Source organism: Antedon bifida, chromosome 7, assembly GCF_963402885.1.
Source record: "Antedon bifida chromosome 7, ecAntBifi1.1, whole genome shotgun sequence".
Classification (NCBI taxonomy): Eukaryota; Metazoa; Echinodermata; class Crinoidea; order Comatulida; family Antedonidae; genus Antedon; species Antedon bifida.
Window position 1 is genome coordinate 23,910,212 of NC_136232.1, and position 27,081 is coordinate 23,937,292.

The 27,081-nt window shown below is 32.1% G+C and overlaps 2 protein-coding genes across 10 annotated transcripts in view; one reads left to right on the forward strand and one right to left on the reverse strand.

The window, feature by feature from the left end:
- Nucleotides 1-13,818: 13,818 nt before the first annotated feature.
- On the forward strand, nucleotides 13,819-15,498 carry LOC144849019 (uncharacterized). The gene has a single exon (XM_078705971.1). It carries the CDS (start codon nucleotides 13,819-13,821, stop codon nucleotides 15,496-15,498), a length of 1,680 nt encoding a protein of 559 aa, XP_078562097.1.
- Nucleotides 15,499-21,813: 6,315 nt separating this feature from the next.
- The window catches only part of LOC144848752 (phosphatidylinositol-binding clathrin assembly protein LAP-like), a 49,820-nt gene continuing 44,552 nt past the window's right edge, over nucleotides 21,814-27,081 (reverse strand). For all 9 annotated transcript variants that reach the window (XM_078705647.1, XM_078705652.1, XM_078705651.1 and 6 more), the window contains 3 exons: nucleotides 25,382-25,450; nucleotides 24,643-24,726; nucleotides 21,814-24,024 (listed from right to left, as the gene is read on the reverse strand). In XM_078705647.1, coding sequence (XP_078561773.1) covers nucleotides 24,013-24,024; nucleotides 24,643-24,726; nucleotides 25,382-25,450 — 165 coding nt within the window. In that variant the 3' untranslated portion in view covers nucleotides 21,814-24,012. The remainder of the gene's footprint in view (nucleotides 24,025-24,642; nucleotides 24,727-25,381; nucleotides 25,451-27,081) is intronic.

The following is a 27,081-nucleotide window of genomic DNA, read 5'->3' on the forward strand; positions in this document are numbered from 1 at the left end:
CATAAGACAAAATTAATACATAAACAAATACTAATTATTTAGTAACATTTGTTATAATGATATTTATATTGTGATATTTTACAATAAATATTGATTTTAAATTATTATGTATTATTAAAAAAATAAAGTTCATTCATGGTGGATGAGAAAAAAACTATTTTTAAAGTTATTTTTTACAAGATCACAAATTGTGAAATTATATATGATATTAATCCATTATCATTGTTTAACCAACAATGTAAAAAAAATTATAATTTAATTTCTAAATTAAAACCAAATTGGTAAAAGTAAGCAAACATAAGCAATACACTTACAGTGTTTTCAATGCTGTCAAACCAGCAAATGCATTGGCTTCTAATGTACTTATTTGGTTACTGTACAAATACCTTAAAAGTAAAAAGAATGCACAGTATAAGTAAATCACAATATCCAAGCTGCTAAATTATTTTAGTTTTTCTGTCACCTCAAATTTTGAAATGTCTACATTCCTGTACATTATACAATACAGTAGTTATACAGCATGTACTCTTCTATGTCAACATTATACTAAGTTAAAATAAAAAGGTGGTAAATAAATTTTAAAACTTATTTTCTTAAAAGAAAATTTCTACACCAATTTCAAATTGTTTGTTAGCAACCATATAATAAATGTAGTATCTAATATGTATACAGATTCAATTTCTATTGTTATATCTTACAAAAATAAATAATTAAATCATGGTAGATACATTAAAAAAAATGTTGATTTTAAAATTCTTTTTACTGTAAATAATTAAATTATGGAATCATAATGTACATATTAGTCCATTATTACAATTGAACCTACAATGCATGCACTCTATTGCATAAACAGTTTAATGTCAAAATATAAAATAATTATATATTATATTTTAATAATTTTTATTCTCATAAGACAACATTAATACATAAGCAAAGCAGAAAAAATAAAGTTCTTTCATGGTGGATGAACTAAAGACTAAATGTTGATTTTAAAATTAGTTTTACTGTAAATAATCATGAAATCATAAAGTACATATTAGTCCATTATTACAATTGATCATACAAGGCATGTACTGTATTGTATCAACATTTTATTGATGTCAAAATATAAAAATAAATAAAAGTAAATATTCATCCTGCATGTACTCTATTGTATGTACTTTAGTGATGTCAAAATATACTAAGTTAAAATAACAAGGTGGTAAATAAATTTTAAAACTTATTTTTCTAAAAGAAAATTTCTACACCAATTTCAAATTGTTTGTTAGCAACCATATAATAAATGTAGTATCTAATATGTTATACAGATTCAATTTAAATTGTTATCTTACAAAATAAATAGTTCAATCATGGTGGATAAATTTAAGAATTGTTGCTTTTTAAATTTGTTTTACTGTAAATAATCATAAAATCATAAGGTACATATTAGTCCATTATTACAATTGATCCTACAATGAATTGTATTGTATCAACATTTTAATGTAAAAATATACAATATATATGTAAATTTTAATAATTTTTATTCTCATAAGACAAAATTAATACAATATCCAAGCTATTTTTACATTATTTTGTTGAAATGTCTACATATACTGCATGTACTCTATTGTATGTACTTTAGTTATTTCAAAATATACTATGTTAAAATAAAAATGTGGTAGATATATATTTTAAACAAAATGTCTACAACAAAGTCAAATTGTTTTCAATTGTTATATCTTACAAAAAAATAAATACTGTAGTACAATCATGGTGGATAAATTTAAAAATTGTTGCTTTAAAAATGTTTGTACTGTAAATAATAATGAAATGATAGAATATATTCTTTTATTAATGTAAAATAATGTTTAAATTAATACATAAACAAATACTGATTATTTAGTAACATTTGTTATAATGATATTTATATTGTGATATTTTACAATAAATATTGATTTTAAATTATTATGTATTATTAAAAAAATAAAGTTCATTCATGGTGGATGAGAAAAAAACTATTGATTTTTAAAGTTATTTTTTACAAGATCACAAATTGTGAAATTATATATGATATTATTCCATTATCATTGTTTAACCAACAATGTAAAAAAAATTATAATTTAATTTCTAAATTAAAACCAAATTGGTAAAAGTAAGCAAACATATAAGCAATACACTTACAGTTTTTTCAATGCTGTCAAACCAGCAAATGCATTGGCTGGTAATGTACTTATCTGGTTCTTGTTCAAATACCTTAAAAGTAAAAAGAATGCACAGTTTAAGTAAATCACAATATCCAAGCTGCTAAATTATTTTAGTTTTTCTGTCACCTCAAATTTTGAAATGTCTACATTCCTGTAAATTATACAATACAGTAGTTATACAGCATGTACTCTTATATGTCAACATTATACTAAGTTAAAATAAAAAGGTGGTAAATAAATTTTAAAACTTATTTTCTTAAAAGAAAATTTCTACACCAATTTCAAATTGTTTGTTAGCAACCATATAATAAATGTATTATCTAATATGTATACAGATTCAATTTCTATTGTTATATCTTACAAAAATAAATAATTAAATCATGGTAGATACATTAAAAAAAATGTTGATTTTAAAATTCTTTTTACTGTAAATAATTAAATTATGGAATCATAATGTACATATTAGTCCATTATTACAATTGAACCTACAATGCATGCACTCTATTGCATAAACAGTTTAATGTCAAAATATAAAATAATTATATATTATATTTTAATAATTTTTATTCTCATAAGACAAAATTAATACATAAGCAAAGCAGAAAAAATAAAGTTCTTTCATGGTGGATGACTAAAGACTAAATGTTGATTTTAAAATTAGTTTTACTGTAAATAATCATGAAATCATAAAGTAAATATTAGTCCATTATTACAATTGATCATACAAGGCATGCATTGTATTGTTTCAACATTTTATTGATGTCAAAATATAAAAATAAATATAAGTAAATATTCATCTCAAAACGTATGAATGTATAGTTCTACATGATATTGTTCACTATAGGTTTAATTATGTTACTCTGCACCTTATATCTTAATTTGGGTTTTATTTAGGGTGATGCCTTTGTTTTTATAATTATTTGATGCCACTGCCCTTTTTTTACCACTCAAACAAATAAAGACTTGGTTATACTGATCGGTTTGATAAATGTTTATATATTGAAGTCTGTGACATTTGTTGAATTTGAATATAATTATCAATTTTTATTCTCTCAAGACAAAATTACTACATAAACAAATACTAGTTATTTAGTAACAATGATTATGATATTTATCATTATTATGAAATTATACAATAAAGGATTTCGAATTATTATATCCTCCAAAAAAAAAGTTCACTCATGAATAAGAAAATGAATTGTTTTAAAGTTATTTTTATAAGAATAAATATAATAAAATTATATAATAATATTAATCCATTATCAATGTAAAATAATGTGTAAATGTATTTACAAATTAAAAACAAAAAATAATAAAATAATCAAACATGTAAAGTTGCCTTTGTTCCACACACAAAAGAATCACAAAAAGCTGGTCAAAAGAAGACTGTTCGATGATAAAAATATAAAAATCGCAAAATATAAACAATATAGTATAAACTACCAAATTTGAAAAATTAAAACATTAAAAATAATACAGAGCACTCTACTCTCATTCAGGATGTACACGTCACATTACTTATTTTAACTACCTTATTTATATATATTCCAAATAGATGATTGACTGATTGGGAGCATGCACAGTATAAGTAAATTACAATATTCAAGTGTACCTAATATACAGTATTTTTACTGCATGTCTCTATTGTATGTACTTTAGTGATGTCACAATATGCTATACTAAAATAATTAATGTTATTTAAGTCTACTATCACATTCATACGTAAAATGACGTATACTGAAATTAACCAGATTACTGATGAGCCCGTAAACTGATTGAAACGACCTAAATATACTGTAGACCGCCACAAGACCAGTAGTTCCACATTAACAAAATCCACCCACTCCCCATTTGTTCAATATTATCATGATCCTGCTGTATAAATAGCATGGACCTATTATCAAAGAAATATACATTGTAGATTTTGCTCACAGTATGACATAAATTTAGTTAAATTTCAAAATATCGATAAAAAAAAGTTATACTTACAATCTTGTTATTGGATCATACACATTGTAATTAACAAGCTCTGTATGTATATTTGCATTCCATGGATTACATCTAGTGTTATTATAACAATCATCGTCACACGTCCAGACATTACAGGTGCAATATGTTGGGCATCTGACTATAATGATTTTGTTAAAGAAAAACAAAAGCAGTAAATAATACAATTCAGTAATTCATGTAAAACAACAACATTACCAAGTACTTTATTTCTATCTTACATAGTAGAACACTACGATAATGATGAATACTGGTGGTGTGATAACAATGAGTATTTTAAAGATGAACATAAATTCTTATAATTCGATACAGGTGAAATAAAAACATATTATATTTAAGCTTCAATATTACACTGTTTAATTTAATGGTATTGTTTGTTTCCTCTGGTTAATCAATGGAATATTTAATATACAAGGAGAATAAAAGATGCCAAATGTAGTTTTAACCTCTTTTTTTCTTTAAATTTTATATAATTTTTGATAACAAACACTCTCTCTTAGTCCATAGTGTATTGTAATATCGTCTGTTAGTACTAAAGTTTGTATTTAGTGTCAATTTTTTCTTACATTGACAAATAACACTAGCATCCTTATTATGTCCACAATCGTGTACCCTTATTCCATTATTAGGACAGTCTGTGATAGATGTCTCATTTCCAGAACACTGAACATCATCAAGCTCAATCGGACCAGTCCCTTGACCAAAATAAGCTCGCCCTGGAGCTTGGATAGCTTGTCCTAGTTTTAATTGTCGACATAAAACTTGAGCGTCGTTAATGTCCCAGCCATTATCACATATTGTACCCCATTCTGTGCCATCGTAAACTTCAACTCGTCCCTCATAAATATTGCTGCCATTCACAAGTCTAATGTTTGCTAAATGAAACAAATGTACAAGTTAAATTCAGTTCTTTATATTGATATATCTCTCACATGTGAAGCTAAACTCTCTATTTGAATATCAATGTAAATCTGACATAAGTAACTCAGGACAGTTGAATTTTCAATGGTATAACTGCAAAATGTTATAACAACTAGTAAGCATATTATATAATTGTTACAGTATCTTCCTTTTAATAAATAAGCTCTATGACCGATAAATTCTTTGCAAACAAATAGTTTGCTGAAGACAACAAATGAATTGCATTAATGAATCCATTTTTTGTAAATTCCTTACAATTCGGCTTTTGCCCACCGAGTGTATGTTAAAGGTTTTGTTGATTGTAATAATAATAGAAAATAATAATACTAATTAATGTTTTTAAAAAAATTAAATTTAAAACTTCTTCAATATGAAGGATAAATAAATAATGAGGTAAATCTTAATATGCGATAATATCTGCCCATAGAATTATTCTATTTTTTTCCAATAATAAACCTGATATTTGTTAACATTTTAAGCTTTCATCACTAAATAACATTATCTTCATTATTAGTTTATTTATTATTTTCTGGTACCTTTTTACATTTATGTCTACTGTTTTGTAAAAATTGAATGAACTGAAATAAACAGATATAAAATTAAATGATGAATGAATATGTGTAAATGGATAATACATTTCTTAAACAAAATTATGATTTTGAGATTGCAATCAAATAAAAAATAAACTGGTTCTGTTTTTCAACTCTGACAAACTGCCCATTATTTTTAAGATGAGAAGCAACTTGAAATTGCTTAACGTTTTTATTTTAACATTTAATGAGTAATATAACTGGGACGTGGATTGATTGATTGAAATATATATTTATACTGGGTAACCTCTTCAGTCAAAGACTGGTCTCCCAGAGGGCCCAGTTGGTGATCAGTGGCTGTGATGTACTAATACACCGGGGTAACCCCCTACTCGTCTCGAAAGATGAACTAGGTTCTTTAAAGTGCACACGAGCTAGTTGTGTATACTGGACCTACAGTTTATAGTCCTTATCCGAGAAGACTCGTTCTACCACCAGAACCATGGAGTGAGTGAGCCTCGAACCCCTGCCGATGTTATGGCTACGTAATTACGGTTCCACTGTCTTAACCGCTCGGCCACTCACAAAGTAAGGATACAAAGGACACAAAGTCTGAATGGTGGCAATGAACGAAAATATGAAAAAACACATTTTCCTTTTAAACTGAGATAAACATATTGACATTTCCTAGTTAAAAAAGTTGTCTTGGCCTTAGAGTATTGTTGTTGTCTGTGTTAATCCTTTTTACAGTTACTACTTTACCTACCACAAATAACACTAGCATCCTCAGAATGTCTACAATTGTGTACCCTCATTCCATTATTAGGGCAGCCTGTGATAGATGTCTCACTTCCTGAACATTGAACATTATCAAGCATAATCGGACCAGTCCCTTGACCAAAATGAGCTTGCCTTGGAGCTTGGATAGCTTGTCCTAGTCTTAATTGTTGACATACAACTTGAGCGTCGTTAATGTCCCAGCCTTTATCACATATTGTACACCATTCTGTACCATCGTGAACTTCAACTCGTCCCTCATAAATATTGCTGCCATCCACAAGTCTAATGTTTACTATTAAAATTAAACAAATGTACAAGTTTCTTTATAAATGTAATATTAATTAATTATATTAATTACTGTTATAATCTTTAAATTATCAAATAATGACAATTAGATAAATAACACTCCTCCTGTACTTTATTACTGTATAATATCTATTAAATTATGATAAATAAATGTACCGGAACTTGAACCAAAATAAATAAATAAAAAATAACTATTAGATTACTATATAATTTACTTTTGCCTTTGTAAATATGTTGATGTATTTTTCATGTATGTGAATTTGTATTTTTCATATTTATTAATGTTTTACCAGTACTTTTGTAAGTTCAACAATGTTTACTCAGTTGCAATAAATGAATTTGAATTCGAAGTTTGTATTTAATGTGTGTATTTTCCCTACCTTGACAAATAACACTAGCATCCTCATCGTGTCCACAATCGTGTACCCTCATTCCATTATTAGGGCAGCCTGTGATAGATGTCTCATTTCCTGAACATTGAACATTATCAAGCATAATCGGAGCAGTCCCTTGACCAAAATGAGCTTGCCCTGGAGCTTGGATAGCTTGTCCTAGTTTTAATTGTCGACATACAACTTGAGCGTCGTTGATGTCCCAGCCATTATCACATATTGTACCCCATTCTGTGGCATCGTAAACTTCAACTCTTCCCTCATAAATATTGCTGCCATTCACAAGTCTAATGTTTGCTAAATGAAACAAATGTACAAGTTAAAATCATTTCTTTATATTGATATATCTCTCACTGTGAAGCTATACTCTCGTTAAGTATATTTGAATATCAATGTTAATCTGACATAATATATTGTTTGAAGGTTTGCATGGCGAAATAAAATGTTTATAATTCACAATCCTGAGGACGATCAAAGCATATTGATTGAAACGTTGAGAAACTCAACAGTTCTTTTCAGAACTAATATACGTGGTGTACCGCAAATTTATTATCAATGTGATATAAGTTACTCAGGACAGTAGCGACTGTTGAGTTTTCATTGGCATACTGCAAAATGTTATAACAACTAGTAAACATAGGTTACCTAGTATCTTCCTTTCCAATAGGTTTTACGACCAATAATTCTTTGCAAACAAATAGTTTGCTGAAGACAAAAAATTAATTACATTAATGAATCCATTTTTAAAAGTTGAATCACTTTGGCTCTTGTAACTAAGTGTTATATTGAAAGCTTTACTGATTATAATAAAAAGAAATAGTAATGTTATTAAAAAGTTTAAAACTAAATTTAAAACCTCTTCAATATAAAGCATAATTTAATGATGAGAAGATTTATCTTAATATAAGATAATATCTGCCCATAGAAAAATGCTATTTTTTGTAATAATACATCTGATATTTTTAACATTTTAACCTTTCATCTCTAAATAATGTTATCTTCATTACTTTTTTTTTATTTTCTGGTACCTTTTTACATTTATGTCTACTGTGTTGTAAAAATTGAAAGAACTGAGATAAACAGATATCAAATTAAATGATGAATGAATATGTGTAAATGGATAATACATTTTTTAAACAAATTATGATTTTGAGATTGCAACCAAATAAAAAATAAACTGGTTCTGTTTTCCAACTCTGACAAACTGCCCATTATTTTATAAGATGAGAAGCAGCTTGAAATTGCTGAACGTTTTTATTTTAACATTTAATGAGTAATATAACTGGGACGTGGATTGATTGATTGAAATATATATTTATACTGGGTAACCTCTTCAGTCAAAGACTGGTCTCCCAGAGGGCCCAGTTGGTGATCAGTGGCTGTGATGTACTAATACACCGGGGTAACCCCCTACTCGTCTCGAAAGATGTACTAGGTTCTTTAAAGTGCACACGAGCTAGTTGTGTACACTGGACCTACAGTTTATAGTCCTTATCCGAGAAGACTCGTTCTACCACCAGAACCATGGAGTGAGTGAGCCTCGAACCCCTGCCGATGTTATGGCTACGTAATTACGGTTCGACTGTCTTAACCGCTCGGCCACTCACAAAGTAAGGATACAAAGGACACAAAGTCTGAATGGTGGCAATGAACAAAAATATGAAAAAACACATTTTCCTTTTAAACTGAGATAAACATATTGACATTTCCTAGTTAAAAAAGTGTCTTGGCCTTACAGTATTGTTGTTGTCTGTATTTAGTGATCCTTTTTATACAGTTACTACTTTACCTACCACAAATAACACTAGCATCCTCAGAATGTCTACAATTGTGTACCCTCATTCCATTATTAGGGCAGCCTGTGATAGATGTCTCACTTCCTGAACATTGAACATCATCAAGCGTAATCGGACCAGTCCCTTGGCCAAAATGAGCTCGCACTGGAGCTTGGATAGCTGGTCCTAGTCTTAATTGTCGACATACAACCTGAGCGTCGTTGATGTCCCAGTCATCATCACATATTGTACCCCATTCTGTACCATCGTAAACTTCAACTCGTCCCTCATAAATATTGCTGCCATCCACAAGTCTAATGTCTGCATAACAACAATTACAATATAGTTTAAAACATTTCTTTATTTAAATGTATACTGCTATTAATCCTACTGAATGTTAGTAGTAGGGGTGGTAGTGGTGCAGTAGTAGTAGTACTTTTGCACGGTATTCTTAAAGTGAGGGGTAATAATATTCTGCCCTACAAATAAGTAAATATATAGTTTGCGGAAAATGTTTACTGAAGCCTAAAATTAAATTATTATTACTTAATTATAGTAATTACTGCTTATCATCTTTAAATTATCAAATGCGACAATTAGATAAAATAGTAATCGTATGTGATACTATGCAACGAAAATGCAAGTGATGTGCAGCGATCAAAACCTGCCGAATCTTAGTGTTACGTAACAATCGTATGTGATCATATGCATACAGAATGTAAGGGATGTCCGGCGATCAAAGCCAGTAAAATCTTATAAAGTGTGACGTAACAATCGTATGTGATCATATGCAACAGAATGGAAGCGATGTCCGGCGATCAAAACCAGCCAAATCTTATAAAGTGTGACCTAACAATCGTATGTGATAATACGCATACAAAATGGAAGCGATGTCCGACGATCAAAACCAGCCAAATCTTATAAAGTGTGACCTAACAATCGTATGTGATAATATGCATACAAAATGGAAGCGATGTCCGACGATCAAAACCAGCCAAATCTTATAAAGTGCTACGTAAAAATCGTATGTGATACTATGCAACGAAAATGGAAGTGATGTTCGCCGATCAAAACCTGCCGAATCTTATAAAATGTGACGTAACAATCGTATGTGATAATACGCATACAAAATGGAAGTGATGTCCGGCGATTAAAACCAGTCAAATCTTATAAAGTGCGACATAACAATCGTATGTGATAATACGCATACAAAATGGAAGTGATGTCCGGCGATTAAAACCAGTCAAATCTTATAAAGTGCTACGTAACAATCGTATGTATACTATGCAACGAAAATGGAAGCGATGTCCGGCGATTAAAACCTAACTAATTTTATAAAGTGCTACGTAACAATCGTATGTGATACTATGCAACGGAAATGGAAGTGATGTCCGGCGATCAGAACCAGCCAAATCTTATAAAGACAATCGTATGTGATAATACGCATACAAAATGGAAGCGATGTCCGGCGATCAAAACCAGCCAAATATTATAAAGTGTGACGTAGCAATGGTTAGTAATAATAAGCAACGAAAATGGAAGCGATGTCCGGCGATTAAAACCAGTCAAATCTTATAAAGTGCGACGTAACAATCGTATGTAATAATACGCATACAAAATGGAAGCGATGTCCGTCGATTAAAACCAGCCTAATCTTATAAAGTGTGACGTAACAATCGTATGTGATAATACGCATACAAAATGGAAGTGACGTCTGGCGATTAAAATCAGCCTAATCTTATAAAGTGTGACGTAACAATCGTATGTGATAATACGCATACAAAATGGAAGTGACGTCTGGCGATTAAAACCAGCCTAATCTTATAAAGTGTTACGTAACAATTGTATGTGGTAATACGCATACAAAATGGAAGCGATGTCCGGCGATTAAAACCAGCCTAATCTTATAAAGTGTGACGTAACAATCGTATGTGATAATACGCATACAAAATGGAAGTGACGTCTGGCGATTAAAACCAGCCTAATCTTATAAAGTGTTACGTAACAATTGTATGTGGTAATACGCATACAAAATGGAAGCGATGTCCGGCGATTAAAACCAGCCTAATCTTATAAAGTGTGACGTAACAATCGTATGTGATATTACGCATACAAAATGGAAGCGATGTCCGGCGATCAAAACCAGTCAAATCTTATAAAGTGTGACGTAACAATCGTATGTGATAATACGCATACAAAATGGAAGTGATGTCCGGCGATCAAAACCAGTCAAATCTTATTAAGTGTGACGTAACAATCGTATGTGATAATACGCATACAAAATGGAAGTGATGTCCGGCGATTAAAACCAGTCAAATCTTATAAAGTGTGACCTAACAATCGTATGTGATAATACGCATACAAAATGGAAGCAATGTCCGGCGATTAAAACCAGTCAAATCTTATAAAGTGTGACCTAACAATCGTATGTGATAATACGCATACAAAATGGAAGCGATGTCCGACGATCAAAACCAGCCAAATCTTATAAAGTGATACGTAAAAATCGTATGTGATACTATGCAACGAAAATGGAAGTGATGTTCGCCGATCAAAACCTGCCGAATCTTATAAAATGTGACGTAACAATCGTATGTGATAATACGCATACAAAATGGAAGTGATGTCCGGCGATTAAAACCAGTCAAATCTTATAAAGTGTGACGTAACAATCGTATGTGATAATACGCATACAAAATGGAAGTGATGTCCGGCGATCAAAACCAGCCAAATCTTATAAAGTGCGACGTAACAATCGTATGTGATAATACGCATACAAAATGGAAGCGATGTCCGTCGATTAAAACCAGCCTAATCTTATAAAGTGTGACGTAACAATCGTATGTGATAATACGCATACAAAATGGAAGTGACGTCTGGCGATTAAAATCAGCCTAATCTTATAAAGTGTGACGTAACAATCGTATGTGATAATACGCATACAAAATGGAAGTGATGTCCGGCGATTAAAACCAGCCTAATCTTATAAAGTGTGACGTAACAATTGTATGTGGTAATACGCATACAAAATGGAAGCGATGTCCGGCGATTAAAACCAGCCTAATCTTATAAAGTGTGACGTAACAATCGTATGTGATATTAGGCATACAAAATGGAAGCGATGTCCGGCGATCAAAACCAGTCAAATCTTATAAAGTGTGACGTAACAATCGTATGTGATAATACGCATACAAAATGGAAGTTATGTCCGGCGATTAAAACCAGTCAAATCTTATAAAGTGTGACGTAACAATCGTATGTGATAATACGCATACAAAATGGAAGCGATGTCCGGCGATTAAAACCAGTCAAATCTTATAAAGTGTGACGTAACAATCGTATGTGATAATACGCATACAAAATGGAAGTGATGTCCGGCGATCAAAACCAGTCAAATCTTATAAAAGGAAATTTAAAGTAATAATTTATAGTTTATACACAGCACAAGTACTTTTAACTAAGGATGTGGTATATAAATTTGGGTAGATTTCAGAGTAACAGAAGTGTTAGGATGAATAGTATATTGTTTCTACAGGTAATTAAAAAGTGAATGTTAGTCAAGGGAGACACTTTATCAAAGTTCCAACCACAGTAATTGACAATGTATTTATTGTTTTATGTTTATTGTGCGTATTTAGTACATTTCAAGCGAATCTGTAATCAATTCATTTGAGACACAATTTCATTTATTATTCTTCAACGGCAGTTTTCACTAATTTTACTGATATTATTAAAATGGCTCCAACAAGAAGCAAACGCTCAACGCCGTATGATAAGGGAGTTTCTAATTGGTCTGTAGCGAAACTAAAAGGAGAACTTAAAAAACTTGGAATTGTACACCCATCTCAAGCCAAAAAGGCACAGTTGGTGCGCTTATTCAATGAATCCGCTATTTCTCGGCCAGCAATCGAACCTCAAGTTGCCGAGAGTAGAAATCCTACAAACAGGGTACTGATCGACTTAGTTTCTAAGTTGTCTACAACAGTACAAAATCTGCAACAAAATGTGGCATCATTGACACAAACAGTGAGTTCGTTGAGCTCTCAACAACAGCCGGCAGTTGGTAGTCCTTCACCAATCAATAATAATGCCACTAGCTCTAGGGCAACGACAAGTGAGGACATCACACTGGAGCCATTCTCCATTCGTTCAGCAGTCGAGGCATTCGAACGGCCTAGTACGTCGGCAACTGTTGTTGAAGAATCCTCACAAAGAGGAACACACATACGTACCAGGTTTGGATACGCTGCGGAATCACTGCCCATGGTGGAAACTATATCACCTGCAATCCGCCAACAAATAGTATCAGGTAGGAACACTAATCTTGCTTCTCTATTAATTCCTTTATTCAATGCTTCGCCCCGAGACAATAAAGATGAAATTAATTCGTTCAAACACGATCCACGATTGGCAAAATCCCTCAATATTGGAGAATTTATCCAAGCCTTCGGGATTTATAAAAACATCATGAGCACTGCTCATCCCCAGCGGAGAGAGGAGCTCGACAAATACGAAAGAGACATTGTAGACATGGCTTCTCGATACCCTGGAAATGGTTTTTATGAATATCACAAACAGTTTAGCCTAATTGCGGCATCACATTTGAGATACAACAATGTCCTTGTCGACTGGTCCATACGAAATAACACGCTTTTCTGTAACATTTTTGCCAATAGTCGCCCTAACACATGCAACTATTGCAGCAGCACACTACACAGTACAGCCTTCTGCGATATATCCGAAAATTTACCTAAGAAAGCTACTAGGAATACGGCCATCCCTAACGCAGACAACGACTGGTATGGTCGACGACGCGTTTTTCATCAAGGCAGAGAAATTATAACGGTGATAGAGGGTGTGTAAAGACAAACTGCAATTTAGCTCACATTTGCTTGTTATGTAAAGGCGGCCACTCACAGTCAGCATGCAGGTGGTCAAAAAACGGACAGGGGCCTCAAGTGATAGGGGCCACTGCACAACGTTAAACGAAACCGCTAACTATGATACAACAATAACCACCCCTATAAATATTGAACAGCTACATAAGCATATGTCACTGTGTCCAAACACGTATCTAAAGAACTATTTGTTAGACGGGTTGGTATATGGTTTTTCTACAGGTATCAAATCACTTCCAGAGCAATCGATTGAATGTAAGAACTTAAAATCGGCTACAAGGCAACCCGATACGATTGCTGAATTGGTAAAAACAGAAGTTACCAAGGGATATTTATTAGGCCCATACAGTGTTATTCCATACAAACAATATCGCATAAACCCTATCGGTATCGCAGAAGGTAAATATTCCAACAAAAAGAGACTAATCGTGGACTTGTCCGCTCCGCACGATGATATTAACAACCCGAGCTTGAACGAACTTATAGATAAAGATCAGTATTCACTACAATACGTCAAAATAGACGACGCTATTAGAATGATTAAAAATCAGGGTCGTGGAGCATTATTGATAAAAACAGATATAACTGACGCATTCAAAGTAATACCCATCCACCCAGGACTCAGAGGCTACCATGGAATTAAATGGAACGAACAATATTACTTCTTTAAACAACTTGTTTTTGGTTGTCGTTCAAGTCCAAAAATATTTGACACACTATCCCAAGCAGTTTGTTGGATAGCTTCCAACGTTTATAACATTCATAATATTCTTCATCTTCTGGACGATTTTCTTGTAATAGAATCTCCGACGGCAAACGCACATTCAACCAAGATGCGTTTTCTGGATATGTTTAAAACCCTTGGTATTCCGCTATCAGAAAAGAAAACAGAAGGACCTTCTACGTCGTTAGAATACCTCGGTATATACCTCGATTCGATTAACATGGAAGCGAGACTACCAACAGAAAAAATAGCTAGAATTAGAAATATTACAACGGAATTCAGTAAGCGTGCCTCCTGTACAAAAAGAGAATTACTGAGTCTCTTGGGGCATCTAAATTTTGCTTGTAGGGTCATACACCCTGGCCGTTCATTTGTATCGCATTTAATCAGCCTGTCAACTACAGTTAAGAAACTACACCATCATGTACGTATCAACAAAGATTGTAGGGCAGATTTAGCGATGTGGTCCCTGTTTTTAAAACACTGGAATGGTGTATCTTTCTTTTTAAATGATAATATCACAATTGCTAATGACATTTCGCTGTACACCGATGCAACACGCACATCTTTTGGTGGTATATATCGGAACGAATGGTTTCAGGGAAATTTCCCACAAATATACCTTACGGACAAGACGTCCTTGGCGTTCTTTGAACTTTATCCCATCGTCATGGCATGTGTATTATGGGGTAATAATTGGGCTAGAAAACGAATAATGTTCTTTTGCGATAATATCGCCAGTGTTGAAATCGTCTCCAAGGGTAGGTCCAGAATACCTGATATTATGAAACTGATGAGGAAACTAACATATCATTCTGCTATCCATAATTATAATATATGCGCTACTCATATTGCAGGGAAACATAACGTTATAGCTGATGCTCTTTCTCGCCACCAGATGCAGAAATTTCGACGGCTTGTACCAACAGCCAATGCTCTTCCGACACCATGCGTACACCATTCAGAGCTTCTAATGAATTGAAACTACAAGTCGAACAGTTATGGGACAACTCTATTTCTGATTCTACGAAGAGAGTATATAAATCTGCATTGCGGTGTTTCCTAACATTCTTGACCATGTCAGGCGTACCAGTAAAGAAAGCAACACTTCCGCTAATTGACGAGGACCAACTTATATACTTTGTTACCCATTTCCAAAAAGCGCTAGATCTGAAATTTGAAACAATCAACTTGTATCTGGCGGGAATACGTTTCCATTATATTAAAGCAGGTTTACGAGATGTTACAGTGGGGGCAAACAGACTCCACTATGTGTTACGAGGGATTAAGAAGTCGCAAAACATCTGTAAGGCAAAACGCGCCCCGATAACGTCAGCAATCCTGAGCGATATGTGCGCCATACTTTCTGCTGGTAGGACAATAATTACACCTTTCATAGATGTTATGTTACAATGTATTTTTAAATTAGCTTTCTATGGGTTTTTAAGATGCGGCGAATTTACAAGTATAAGAGGGTCAGGTACATACCTACAAATTAATGATGTTACATTAAAGCCAGAATCACAATGTTTTTACTTCGTTTAAAGGCATCTAAAACCGACCCATTTAGAACAGGGGTAGAAATACCTATTTTCGAAAACGATAATTTAAGTCCCGTCCAAACGATGTCTAACTACATCGCTATTAGGTTAACCTAATAGCGATGTAGTTAGACATCGTTTTGAAGTCAAGGGGCATCTCTACTAGCGCCGCTTTTTCTAGAGAACGAATCTAGTACGGAGCCCTTATCACGAGTAACTTTCTTATCCTGGCTTCATGATATACTACAAATATGTGGTCATTACCAACATTTCCACGGACATTCGTTTAGAATAGGGGCGGCAACATCAGCTGCTGCTGCAGGAGTGGAGGATCATGTTATTAAAACAATGGGTCGTTGGACATCCAACTGCTATATTAGGTACATCAGAACAAATCTAGAAGTAGTTAAACAAGCACAAAATGACATGTGAGAACGTGCCGTCCCTTCCTCCTCCCTCTCGGGCCCCATCACACTTGCCCATTTTTAACTGCTTCATTTAGGCCTTCCTGCTGCTGCTTGGAGCACTTTTCCCATTGGATCTTCATCCAATTATCCTGGCCTCCCTGCTGTTGCTTCATGTGGAAAAAAAAAAAAAAAAAAAAAAATATGGATCTTCATCCAAATACACATGTTCAAATAGGGGAGCGCTTATCTTCCCATTGGATCTTCATCCAATTCTCCAGGCCTCCCAGCCACTGCTTCATGTTGTAAAAAAAAAAAAAAAAAAAAAAAAAATGGATCTTCATCCAAATACACATGTTCGGCTAGGGTAGTGCTTTCCTTCCCATTAGATCTTCATCCAATTCTCCAGGCCTCCCAGCCACTGCTTCATGTTGTAGAAAAAAAAAAAAAAAAAAAAAAAAAAATGGATCTTCATCCAAATACACATGTCCGGCTAGGGGAGCGCATCTTCCGCCAATACCCTCCATGTCTCCGTTCTCATCCATAATAGCAACAATAAAATAATATACATATAACTAAAATACTGTCTTTGGGGGCTTCTACTCATTTTATTCGCTCATTTGGCTGGTATAATTCTGGGGAATTATTTTGCCCCCAAATTCCACAATTTACCTAACGGATGTCATTTACATCCTTACCGATTTTGATTTACTGGCTCCTGTGACAACACACTGGACCTTTAATACAGCGATGTCATATGAGTGGTAGCCCTCAAGAGGCCAAATGTAGTTTATTATTAAGCTTTAGTAGTATTTAGCATTGCTTGTACAGTATCAGTAGAAATAAATATTATGTATTGTTAAATGTATACTCTTAATAAACTGGGAAAGCATTACTTATTTGTGTTGTGTGTAAAGTGTGACCTAACAATCGTATGTGATAATACGCATACAAAATGGAAGCAATGTCCGGCGATTAAAACCAGTCAAATCTTATAAAGTGTGACCTAACAATCGTATGTGATAATACGAAGTTGAAATTTGTAATTTAATTTGACACTAAAGGAAAATGTTAATTGTATTACTTTAACGAAAAGAGAGCGTTATATTTGAATAATAGTATCGTCGTGAGGTGGTTTCCCGAATGATCGTAAAATCAAAACGGTACTGGGTATGACCAACTAGCGTTCTTGTCACCAACTAGTCATCCATTCATAGAAGTACTGATGTAGTAGCCTATCTGTACGGTGACCATAGAATGTGACCCGAGACATGACTAACTACGACTTTTAGTTGATAGAAGATTGAAAAAAATGTTGTTAAGAAGAGTTGTACTGTATGTGGATGTTTAATGAAATTATGTAAAGGAAAGGAAAATGTTAATTGTATTACCTTAACTTTAATATTATGTAAATTAGCTTCATAATAGTAGCCATTGTCTCCGTTTCTCTTGTAATATTAAAAGTACTGTCTTTGCGAGCGTATAGGGAGCTATACGACGACCGACGACGAAATGATGTCATGTTATTCATTGTACCCATGCGGGGAAATTGGGACGTGTTTCCCCGCTCCCCACCTACACACATTATAATGGTTTGTAGGTCCAGGCGGCGATCGACGACACATCGATTGACCTGACCTAATTGGGTCGTCGCAAATCAAAGCTCCATATTGCTACGTATTGTGCACGCACTGAACAATCTACACGCGAAGTGACACACGTAAAATTCCAAAAACAATATCATCAGAGGGAACATGAAATCGAATGTGACAAGCGTCAGTCGATTTTCAACTCCAAACGCGGAGAATGCGGAACTTGCGGAGCCTCTGCGCGTATAAATTCGCTTCAGTTAATTGTTACTAACATTCGAACCAATGTTTGTTTAATTTACTAAAACAAAATATTTTAGGTAATCAACAATTTGTATGTGAAATTAAAATCGAAGACTTATTTTATTGTCTTAAATGTGAAGTCCGTTCCAATACTATATATACCTTTAAATTATTAAGAAAATGTACCGAGGAAAATTATCTACATTATGGAAATGTGGAAGCATAGAGGACATATCTCACTTTATATTCAGTTGAGATGCATTGTAATGTATAAGAGAAGAACAAATAAACACGCAAGATTTAATTTAGCATAATGAGTTAGATGTGTGGAAAATATTCAGCACCAATAACAATAATGATAAAATGTTATATATTCTGGGAAATACAATAATACTTTACATTAAAATGTGTTTTGACAAATTTATGAAATGATCTTAAGACTGTACAGCTCGCAGACAGCTTATAAATGCGGTATATAGTGTATGTTATATTTTCAGTTGTTGCTCCCCAACATGGGCAACTTTTTCAAGCTTAGTCGCGAGTCGTTTCAGTTTGACGCTTGGCGCGCGTGTAAAGTGCTCAGTGGGAACCGGCCTTAAGTGTGTGGAAACATCGAAAGGTGAACAAAATAGTGCAAAATATTAGTTTATGAACAAATGGGGAAAACTCTTGCAATTCAAATTTTACTATTTTTTCTTTAAAACGTAAACTATTGACAACATTAACTAAATAATTTGATGACAGTATGATTATAATAAAGCTTAAATGTATAGTTCGAAAAAATATTTTTATTTCATTTCAATAAAATAGATAAATAATAGATGTTGTAAAATAAGGATGGTTAGACCTAGCCACTCATTCTGAAAAGGTCATCAATTATTATAATGCCCTACTATTTATTATAATATCTATTACAAATGATAAATATTAAAAGAACGAATCATACCGGAATTTGAACCAACATCAGCACAACTAGAAAACGATAACTCCACCAATATTATTACCACTTTAAAGACAAACATCTTCTTACGCAATTCAGTACCGTGATGTGCGTAGTAAACTTTATCTCCCAAAGTCATTTCAACGTTTGACATAACATTGTTTCTTTTAGTATTGTTGCAAAAGAGTTTTAAATAATTAAGATAAATCAGTTTACCAGCTGTATTACTTTGCTTAGTGGTTGATATTAATATTTAATTGTTTTTGTTAAGTAATTACATATATAGATTGAAGATAAACAGTAATGAATGTGAATTTACTATTTGTATTATTGATTATTTTCTAAGAAAGTGTATAGAAAGGTTTTTTAGAACGAAGGATAAATGAAATTGAAGGTAACATAATTGTTTAAGAATGTTTGCAAGAATTGAACATTCTAAATGAGAAAATGAATATAATGGGAATATAGCAGGAGTATTAGTTAGACACTGGTAGTGTACTAACCCTTATTTACTTATGTATTTTATGCATATAATGCATATATATATATATATGTATATGAAGAGAGGCACACACCAAACCCAAGAGAGAAAAAACTATTTGATTTAGTTTCATACTTAATTAATGGGAAACAAGTTGATGAATGTAAGGTCTAGGTTATAGACGGAGTTTTACTGAATATTAATAAAAAGATAGATCTTTTGGCACATATGGCGTTTCATACGTATACTACTTGACTTGAAACTATTTCAGACAAACATCGAAAGAGCCAACTGGTGGACTTACATAAAAAAGACAGACTTGGGGCAAGTCTAGTTACACACTTACTATTGACAAAGATCTTATGCCAGATAATAAATTGTACACAATTTTACTTTAATGTTAATTTTGACATCGTAACTTTCATTAATCTATATATAATAACCAGACTCGACCTTTGGGGAAAAAAGCCTGATTCGGAGTCATCTCATTCATAAAGAAAAACACAGTTGTTGTTCAGTGTAGAGTAAAAAGGTAATAATTCAATATATATTGCGTTATCATGATCTTTTAGAGTCAAAGTAACTAGTTATGTCAACAAATAACAGGGTCGAAATTTGGTCATTTTTCGAAATGCCCAAAATATCGACTTTTTAAAATTCAATAATGCGATAATATCGCTATATATGCGCATATATTGCTTTGCAACAACTTATAGAGCCATAATACACACTTGTCGAAAAAGAAAAGGATCGAAATTTTGACATTTTCTGAAAAAACCCTGTTCTATAGTATAAGGATTTTTTCGAAAAATGCCCAAATATCGACTTTTTAAAATTCAATAATTATGCGATAATATCGCTATATATGCGCATATATTGCTTTGCAACAACTTACAGAGCCATAATACACAGTTTTGTCGAAAAATAAAAGGATCGAAATTTTGGCATTTTCTGAAAAAAAAACCCTGTTCTATAGTACATGGCTTTTTTCGAAAAATGCCCAAAATATTGACTTTTTAAAATTCAATAATTATGCGATAATATCGCTATATATGCGCATATATTGCTTTGCAACAACTTATAGAGCCATAATACACACTTTTGTCGAAAAATAAAAGGGTCGACATTTTTGCCATTTTCTGAAAAAATCCCTGTACTGTCGTACAGGGATTTTTTCGAAAAATGCCCAAAATATCGACTTTTTAAAATTCAATAATTATGCGATAATATCGCTATATATGCGCATATATTGCTATGCAACAACTTATAGAGCCATACACACTTTTGTCGAAAAATAAAAGGGTCGAAATTTTGCCATTTTCTGAAAAAATCCCTTTTTCAATAAAGGCCAAAATATCGAATATTTAAAATTCAATTATTATGCAATGATATTGCCATATATGCACATATATTGCGTTATTATCGTCTTATAGAGTCATAGTAACTAGTTATGGCAGAAAATAAAAGGGTCGAAATTTGGTAATTTTTCGAAAACAGGGATTTTTTCAAAAATGGCCAACATATCGACTATTTAAAATTAAATTATTATGCAATAATATTGCCATACATGCACATATTATATTGCGTTATCATCATCTTTATAGAGTCATAGTAACTGTAGGTATGTCAACAAATAAAAGCGTCGAAATTTTGTCATTTTTCGAAAATTTCTGTGTACTATAGTACAGGGATTTTTTCAAAAATAGCCAAAATATCGACTCTTTAAAATTCAATAATTATGCAATAATATTACTATATATGCGCATATGTTGCGTTATCATCTTATAGAGTCATAGTAACCAAAAAAATCACCCAAAATATGGCGTTTTTTAATTTCATTTAATATGCCCTAATATTGCTATATATGCATGTATATTTCCATACTTTAGAGACTTTTTCTCAAAACAGAAAAAGGTCGAAATTGTATGCGATTCTGCGCATGTCAATGCAATGTCAAAAAGGGTCAACATTTATCGCATGTCAATTTTTCGAAAATTTCTATACTATAGTAGATAGAATTTTTTTTAATAACATAATATAATATATAAGGCGCATACTACAACAATATTATGGCATAATTTAATTTTTAAATTTCAACCTTTTTGTTTGTTGACATAATTGCTTAATATGACTCCATAAGACAATGATACCTTAATAATATGTGCATATAGTACTATTATATTATCGCTTTTTTCCTTCCAAAGAGGCCTACCTAAAATGTTTAATTGCCAGATTTCGTCAAACAAAATGTAATATTCGTTACAAAAATCGGACAATAACAATAATAAATCCGATATAACTTTGATCTCAGGGCGATATCCGATATAATGTAAAGTAAATCTGATAGCGAACAGAGTAAGTGAATAATACAGTTGTCGCAATACATATTGCGCACTTTAATGTAAATTATGCTAAACATATGTATGCCAAGGCTCTGTTTACACACGGTCACCAATCACGGGCATTAATAAATTCCCTGTTCACACGCACAAAATTACTGACGTCATTTTACCGGTAACCCTGATTTGCAATACATACTAGGGCTGATCAAAATCGGTTTCCAATCATAATAACCAGATTAAGATTAGTGGACTATTGGTTCACACTAGAGGCGCACAGCAAGCAAGTTAACCAATGACAAGCGGCAGTTCGAATAATCCAACGCTTGTGATTGGTCAAATCACTTGCGTTACGTCCTTGTGTTTCATCTTAGGAACCAAGCATGAAGATTGAGATGGCCCTATCACATCGATAATTTCTTACACAGACTGACACGATTGGTTTCTCCCAATAACAACTGTTTAGCGTGAACCATGATTCCATTACAATTTCTAGCGTGAATTAGGACTATAAAAACACCTCTGCTCAATTGTCTTATTCAGAATAAATCAGTAGCCATATGTCTACAAAAGATGAAGGCATAACAACAATGTTTGAACATATAGTCTATTGTATAAGTGGTACACATACTTGTATATAAACACGGATAGAGTTCAACATAGCATGCAATACTATTATACTAAACATGTTTATAGTCTTAGTACAGTAATATTATACATTTATAATTATATATTATTATAATAAACAAAAACATATAATAACAAAAATAAAAATATAGGACCAAAGGAAAAATTGATAATTTTCTTTATATATAAGTTTCATAAACAAATAATTGTTTGTAACCCATCTATTGCTCGTTACAAAAAACTGTTAATTAATCTACAATTATGAATCAGTTACTGAATTTACTAATTAATATGGGGTCACTTGGGGTCATATTGAGCACATGTGGTCAGTATTGCAGGTGGCAAAGTATTTGGTTCATGTTTTAAAAACAATGGCAGCAATTAAACAAGAAATATGAAGAATCAGAAATAAATAAAATAAAGATTTTCGGAATTACTTTAAAAAACTGAAAATTTCCTAAAATGTGTTTATACTATGACCATAACAAAAAATAACTGTATGAGAGACGTTGGCTATTCCTTATTTTATTTACATAAAGTTGAACCCCCCTCCTTTGGGACACCCCTATTTAGGGGACACCCCCAATTAAAGGGACACTTTCTAGGGTCCTATGGGTGTCCCTTTAATATTTTAACTACTATTTCATTTGTTATGAAATATAAATTTATCAAATGTATGTATCTCTTTAATTTTAATTTCATTTTAATATGAAATACAAATTAATTAAATAAATGCATGTATGTTTTAGTTTTACTATTTCATTTATTATGAAATACATATTTGTTACATTTATTCATATTTCCATTTCACAATTTATCGTGTTAGCATCATAGTATAAACACACGGATAATTTGTTGATCTAAACCAAAAATTATATAATATACAATGTAATTCACATCTCCAGATAAAAAATATAAACTCACTTTCTACAGAATTACTAGCATGATCGACAACAGGAGGATTTCTCTCAGATATTTAAACAACTCAATTACAATTTTAATTGTTTACATTAAATTAATCGTAACTCTATCCATATAAAATGATTTAATATAATTATGTTGTTTCAAGATATATTTCCTCTTCTGAAAATTTGAGAGGAAAACAATGATTTTGGGTGACAATTACAATGTTTATAATTTTTTGGTAACAAATATCATTAACTAAAAACCATTTTGCTACATCCTGTAAATTATGATATTTCTGATATTTTTAATGTCGCTATGATTAAATATCTTTATATTTTCTTCTTTTTCAGATAAATATGTTTAGTTCTTAAAAGAGCTAACTTGTGTATATATATATATATATATATCTTGATTTGTCAGTTAGCTTCACAGACTTCCCTGCAAATATAAAAAAAGTATATTAAAAAATAAATTTATTTCTCACTTTATCAAAATTGAATCAAACATTTATAAAAATAAAGGCATCTACAGCATATAATAATTGGTAAATAATTACTTTAAAAAAATAAAATTGTCAATTTTAATAAAAAAAACTTTGAATTTGTGGCACATACTGGACTGCGGCACTTACTGGACTGCAGCGCTTACTGGACTGTGGCGCTTACTGGACTGTGGCGCTTACTGGACTGTTGCGCTTATTGGACTGTTGCGATTACTGAACTGTGGCGCTTACTGGACTGCGGCGCTTACTGAACTGAGGCGCTTACTGGACTGCGGCGCTTACTAGACTATGGTGCTTACTAGACAGCGGCGCTTACTGGCATGACTGCTTACTTGTGTGGTGCGTACTGGACTGTGGCACTTACTGGACTGTGGCGCTTACTGGACTGTGGCGCTTACTGGACTGCGGCGCTTACTGGACTGCGGCGCTTTCTGGACTGTGGCGCTTACTGTACTGTGGCGCTTACTGGACTGTGGCGCTTACTGGACTGTGGCGCTTACTAGACTGTGGCGCTTATTTATGGGGCGCTTTGTGGATTGTGGATGACTACTTACAAATGGATCTGTATTTTGCTGTGTTGGTGGTCTATGTATTTGCTGTGCTCCTGCTGCATTGTATGCCATACCTGTTCTCATTCCCTAAAATAAAGAAGTAATCAACACTTATTATAATGATTAGTTATGTCCCGTTTACACTAACACACATTTTTGTCCGCACTGTTCCGCATTCAGTGTGTGTCATTTAATGTTGTCACAAATATTTTACGCACCATACCCTAGGTCACATGGGCAACCTATTACCTAAAAAACCAGCGTAAAGTATGCACAAATTATTATCACCTGTGTCATGAACTAGTCGTGAAATTTGTGTCATTTCCCACAATAACATGCACGGCTGCGGCCATGGTGCGCATCATTGCACCATTCAGGAATATGGATGCAGACGCAAATTTTGTGCATACATGTCATGCAATGTCCCGCAACTTTCCGCAAAATGGCACACATGATTCCCACATTGTAATGCATTCAATGCGGGGCAGTGCAGGATATTCGTGTCAAGATAGCTTTACTTTATAAAATCATGAACATTCTTTGTATAAATTTATCTATTTTTTTATATTGAATTGATCGGGTATTCAATAACGAACAAAGGCTTTTGAATCATTTTAACTTTATTGGACAAATATATTTACATGACAAAAGGATCAAGGGAAATAAGCTACATATTAATTATTATTATTTGTTATATCTACAAAACTGTGAATTCAGAAATTATGTAGGAAATGAGACATACCATTTGTTGATTAGGTGCCACAAACTGTCCAGAAAAAGCTCCTGATCTCCAATCAGCTGGCTGACCTCCCTGCAACAACAATGGAATATACCAAATACTAGTAAACTAATTTTGATTAAAAAACAAACTGAAAGTAATTTTAACAATAGAAGCACTAGTAGAATATAAAGTAGTTTTTGTGGTACTGTAGATGACTTGTAATTTTATTTTACATGATGTTACATGGTTTAGTAAACATTAAAATATTAATTTAAAAATAATTTTTAGTAATATTATCATTATATCATATTGCCTTATCTTATTCAGTACTGGATTTTCATCTACAAAATGTAAAAAACAAGCAATAGAATATGCTTGAATATTTCACTAAAATCATAGTTATTACTTCTTTGAACTAATATTAACATCAATTTATTTATATTCCATATTACAAAGGAAAGATTAAAAGTACAGTAAAAAAAAAGGATTATTTTCAAGGCTTAACAAATTATTATATTCGATACAAAATTAATATGATCACACACAATAACTGAAAAAATGATTACAATAACTCTTTATACACAATATGTGCAGATATTGCTGAGGAATGAGAATAGGTCCATCCCATCCATGCACTATATACAGGTAATAATTAAAGTAGTTTGCACAGCTGCAAAGAATCCATTTCTCACCAAGAGAGGCACACAAATAATACTATTTTAGAAGAATGTTTTCACCTACCAATCCCTGTCACATCAAAGAAATTTAAATATTTGACAACTAAACACTTATAAACATTCTTAAAAGACCATTAGAAAAGAAATTTAAAAAAAAAGAAAAATAAATTATATAAAAAAAAAAAAATAATTATAGCACAAAAATAAACACACAATTTAATATATGTGCAGTTGATACAATATACCATACAATGTACTAGAAGTTAAAAAACACAAGGAAAAAATAGAAATTGTTGCAAATACAAAAAGGTTTAAAAGTGACATGCTAAAATCCTAAAAATAAAACCCTTAATGCAAAATTGAACAATAATTTTGAATTATTATTAATATTAATATCATAATCTTGGTTCCTACGCAAGGACGTGAGCACAACACATGTAATTTGACCAATCACGATACGATGGATCGTCCAAACTGTCGCTTGTGATTGGTCAACTCACTCACATTCTTGCGTTACGTCCTAGTGGAACCAGCTTTTAGGCCTAAACCTATACGTTATGATTATTATTTAGGCTTTTTTTACTCTATTATGTCATTACATTCCATTCTGACACGTTATCATTTGTAATGAAACTTTCTAAAGTTGGTTTAATAATGTTTGGAAGATTTGATTTAACAAACACTTATGATATCTTTAAAAATATAGTCTGTTTTTTTTTTAAAATATGGAATTGAATAACTTCATTAAAACTGTAAAATGGCCTATTAAAGTTTGATTTTATAAATCCTTATTTTTCATAATTTTCAGGGAAAACTCATCTTTAAATACAGTAAAGTTGTAGCTTAAATTGCAATTTACATTTTTCAAAAGTCAGTTGGTAAAAATAAGAATTTTAATAATATAAATATTGTTTAATTTAGTTTTGTTATTGGTACTGACAAACTTTTCTTAACCGTTAATTCTCAACAGATTTTATTCAATAACGAACGAAGGCTTTTGAATTATTATAATTAGTCCATTGTTTATCTTAACATATCATAATT

Coding starts and splice junctions, on each gene's coding strand:
- LOC144849019 (XM_078705971.1), top strand. CDS start 13,819: ATGCAGGTGGTCAAAAAACGGACAGGGGCCTCAAGTGATAGGGGCCAC.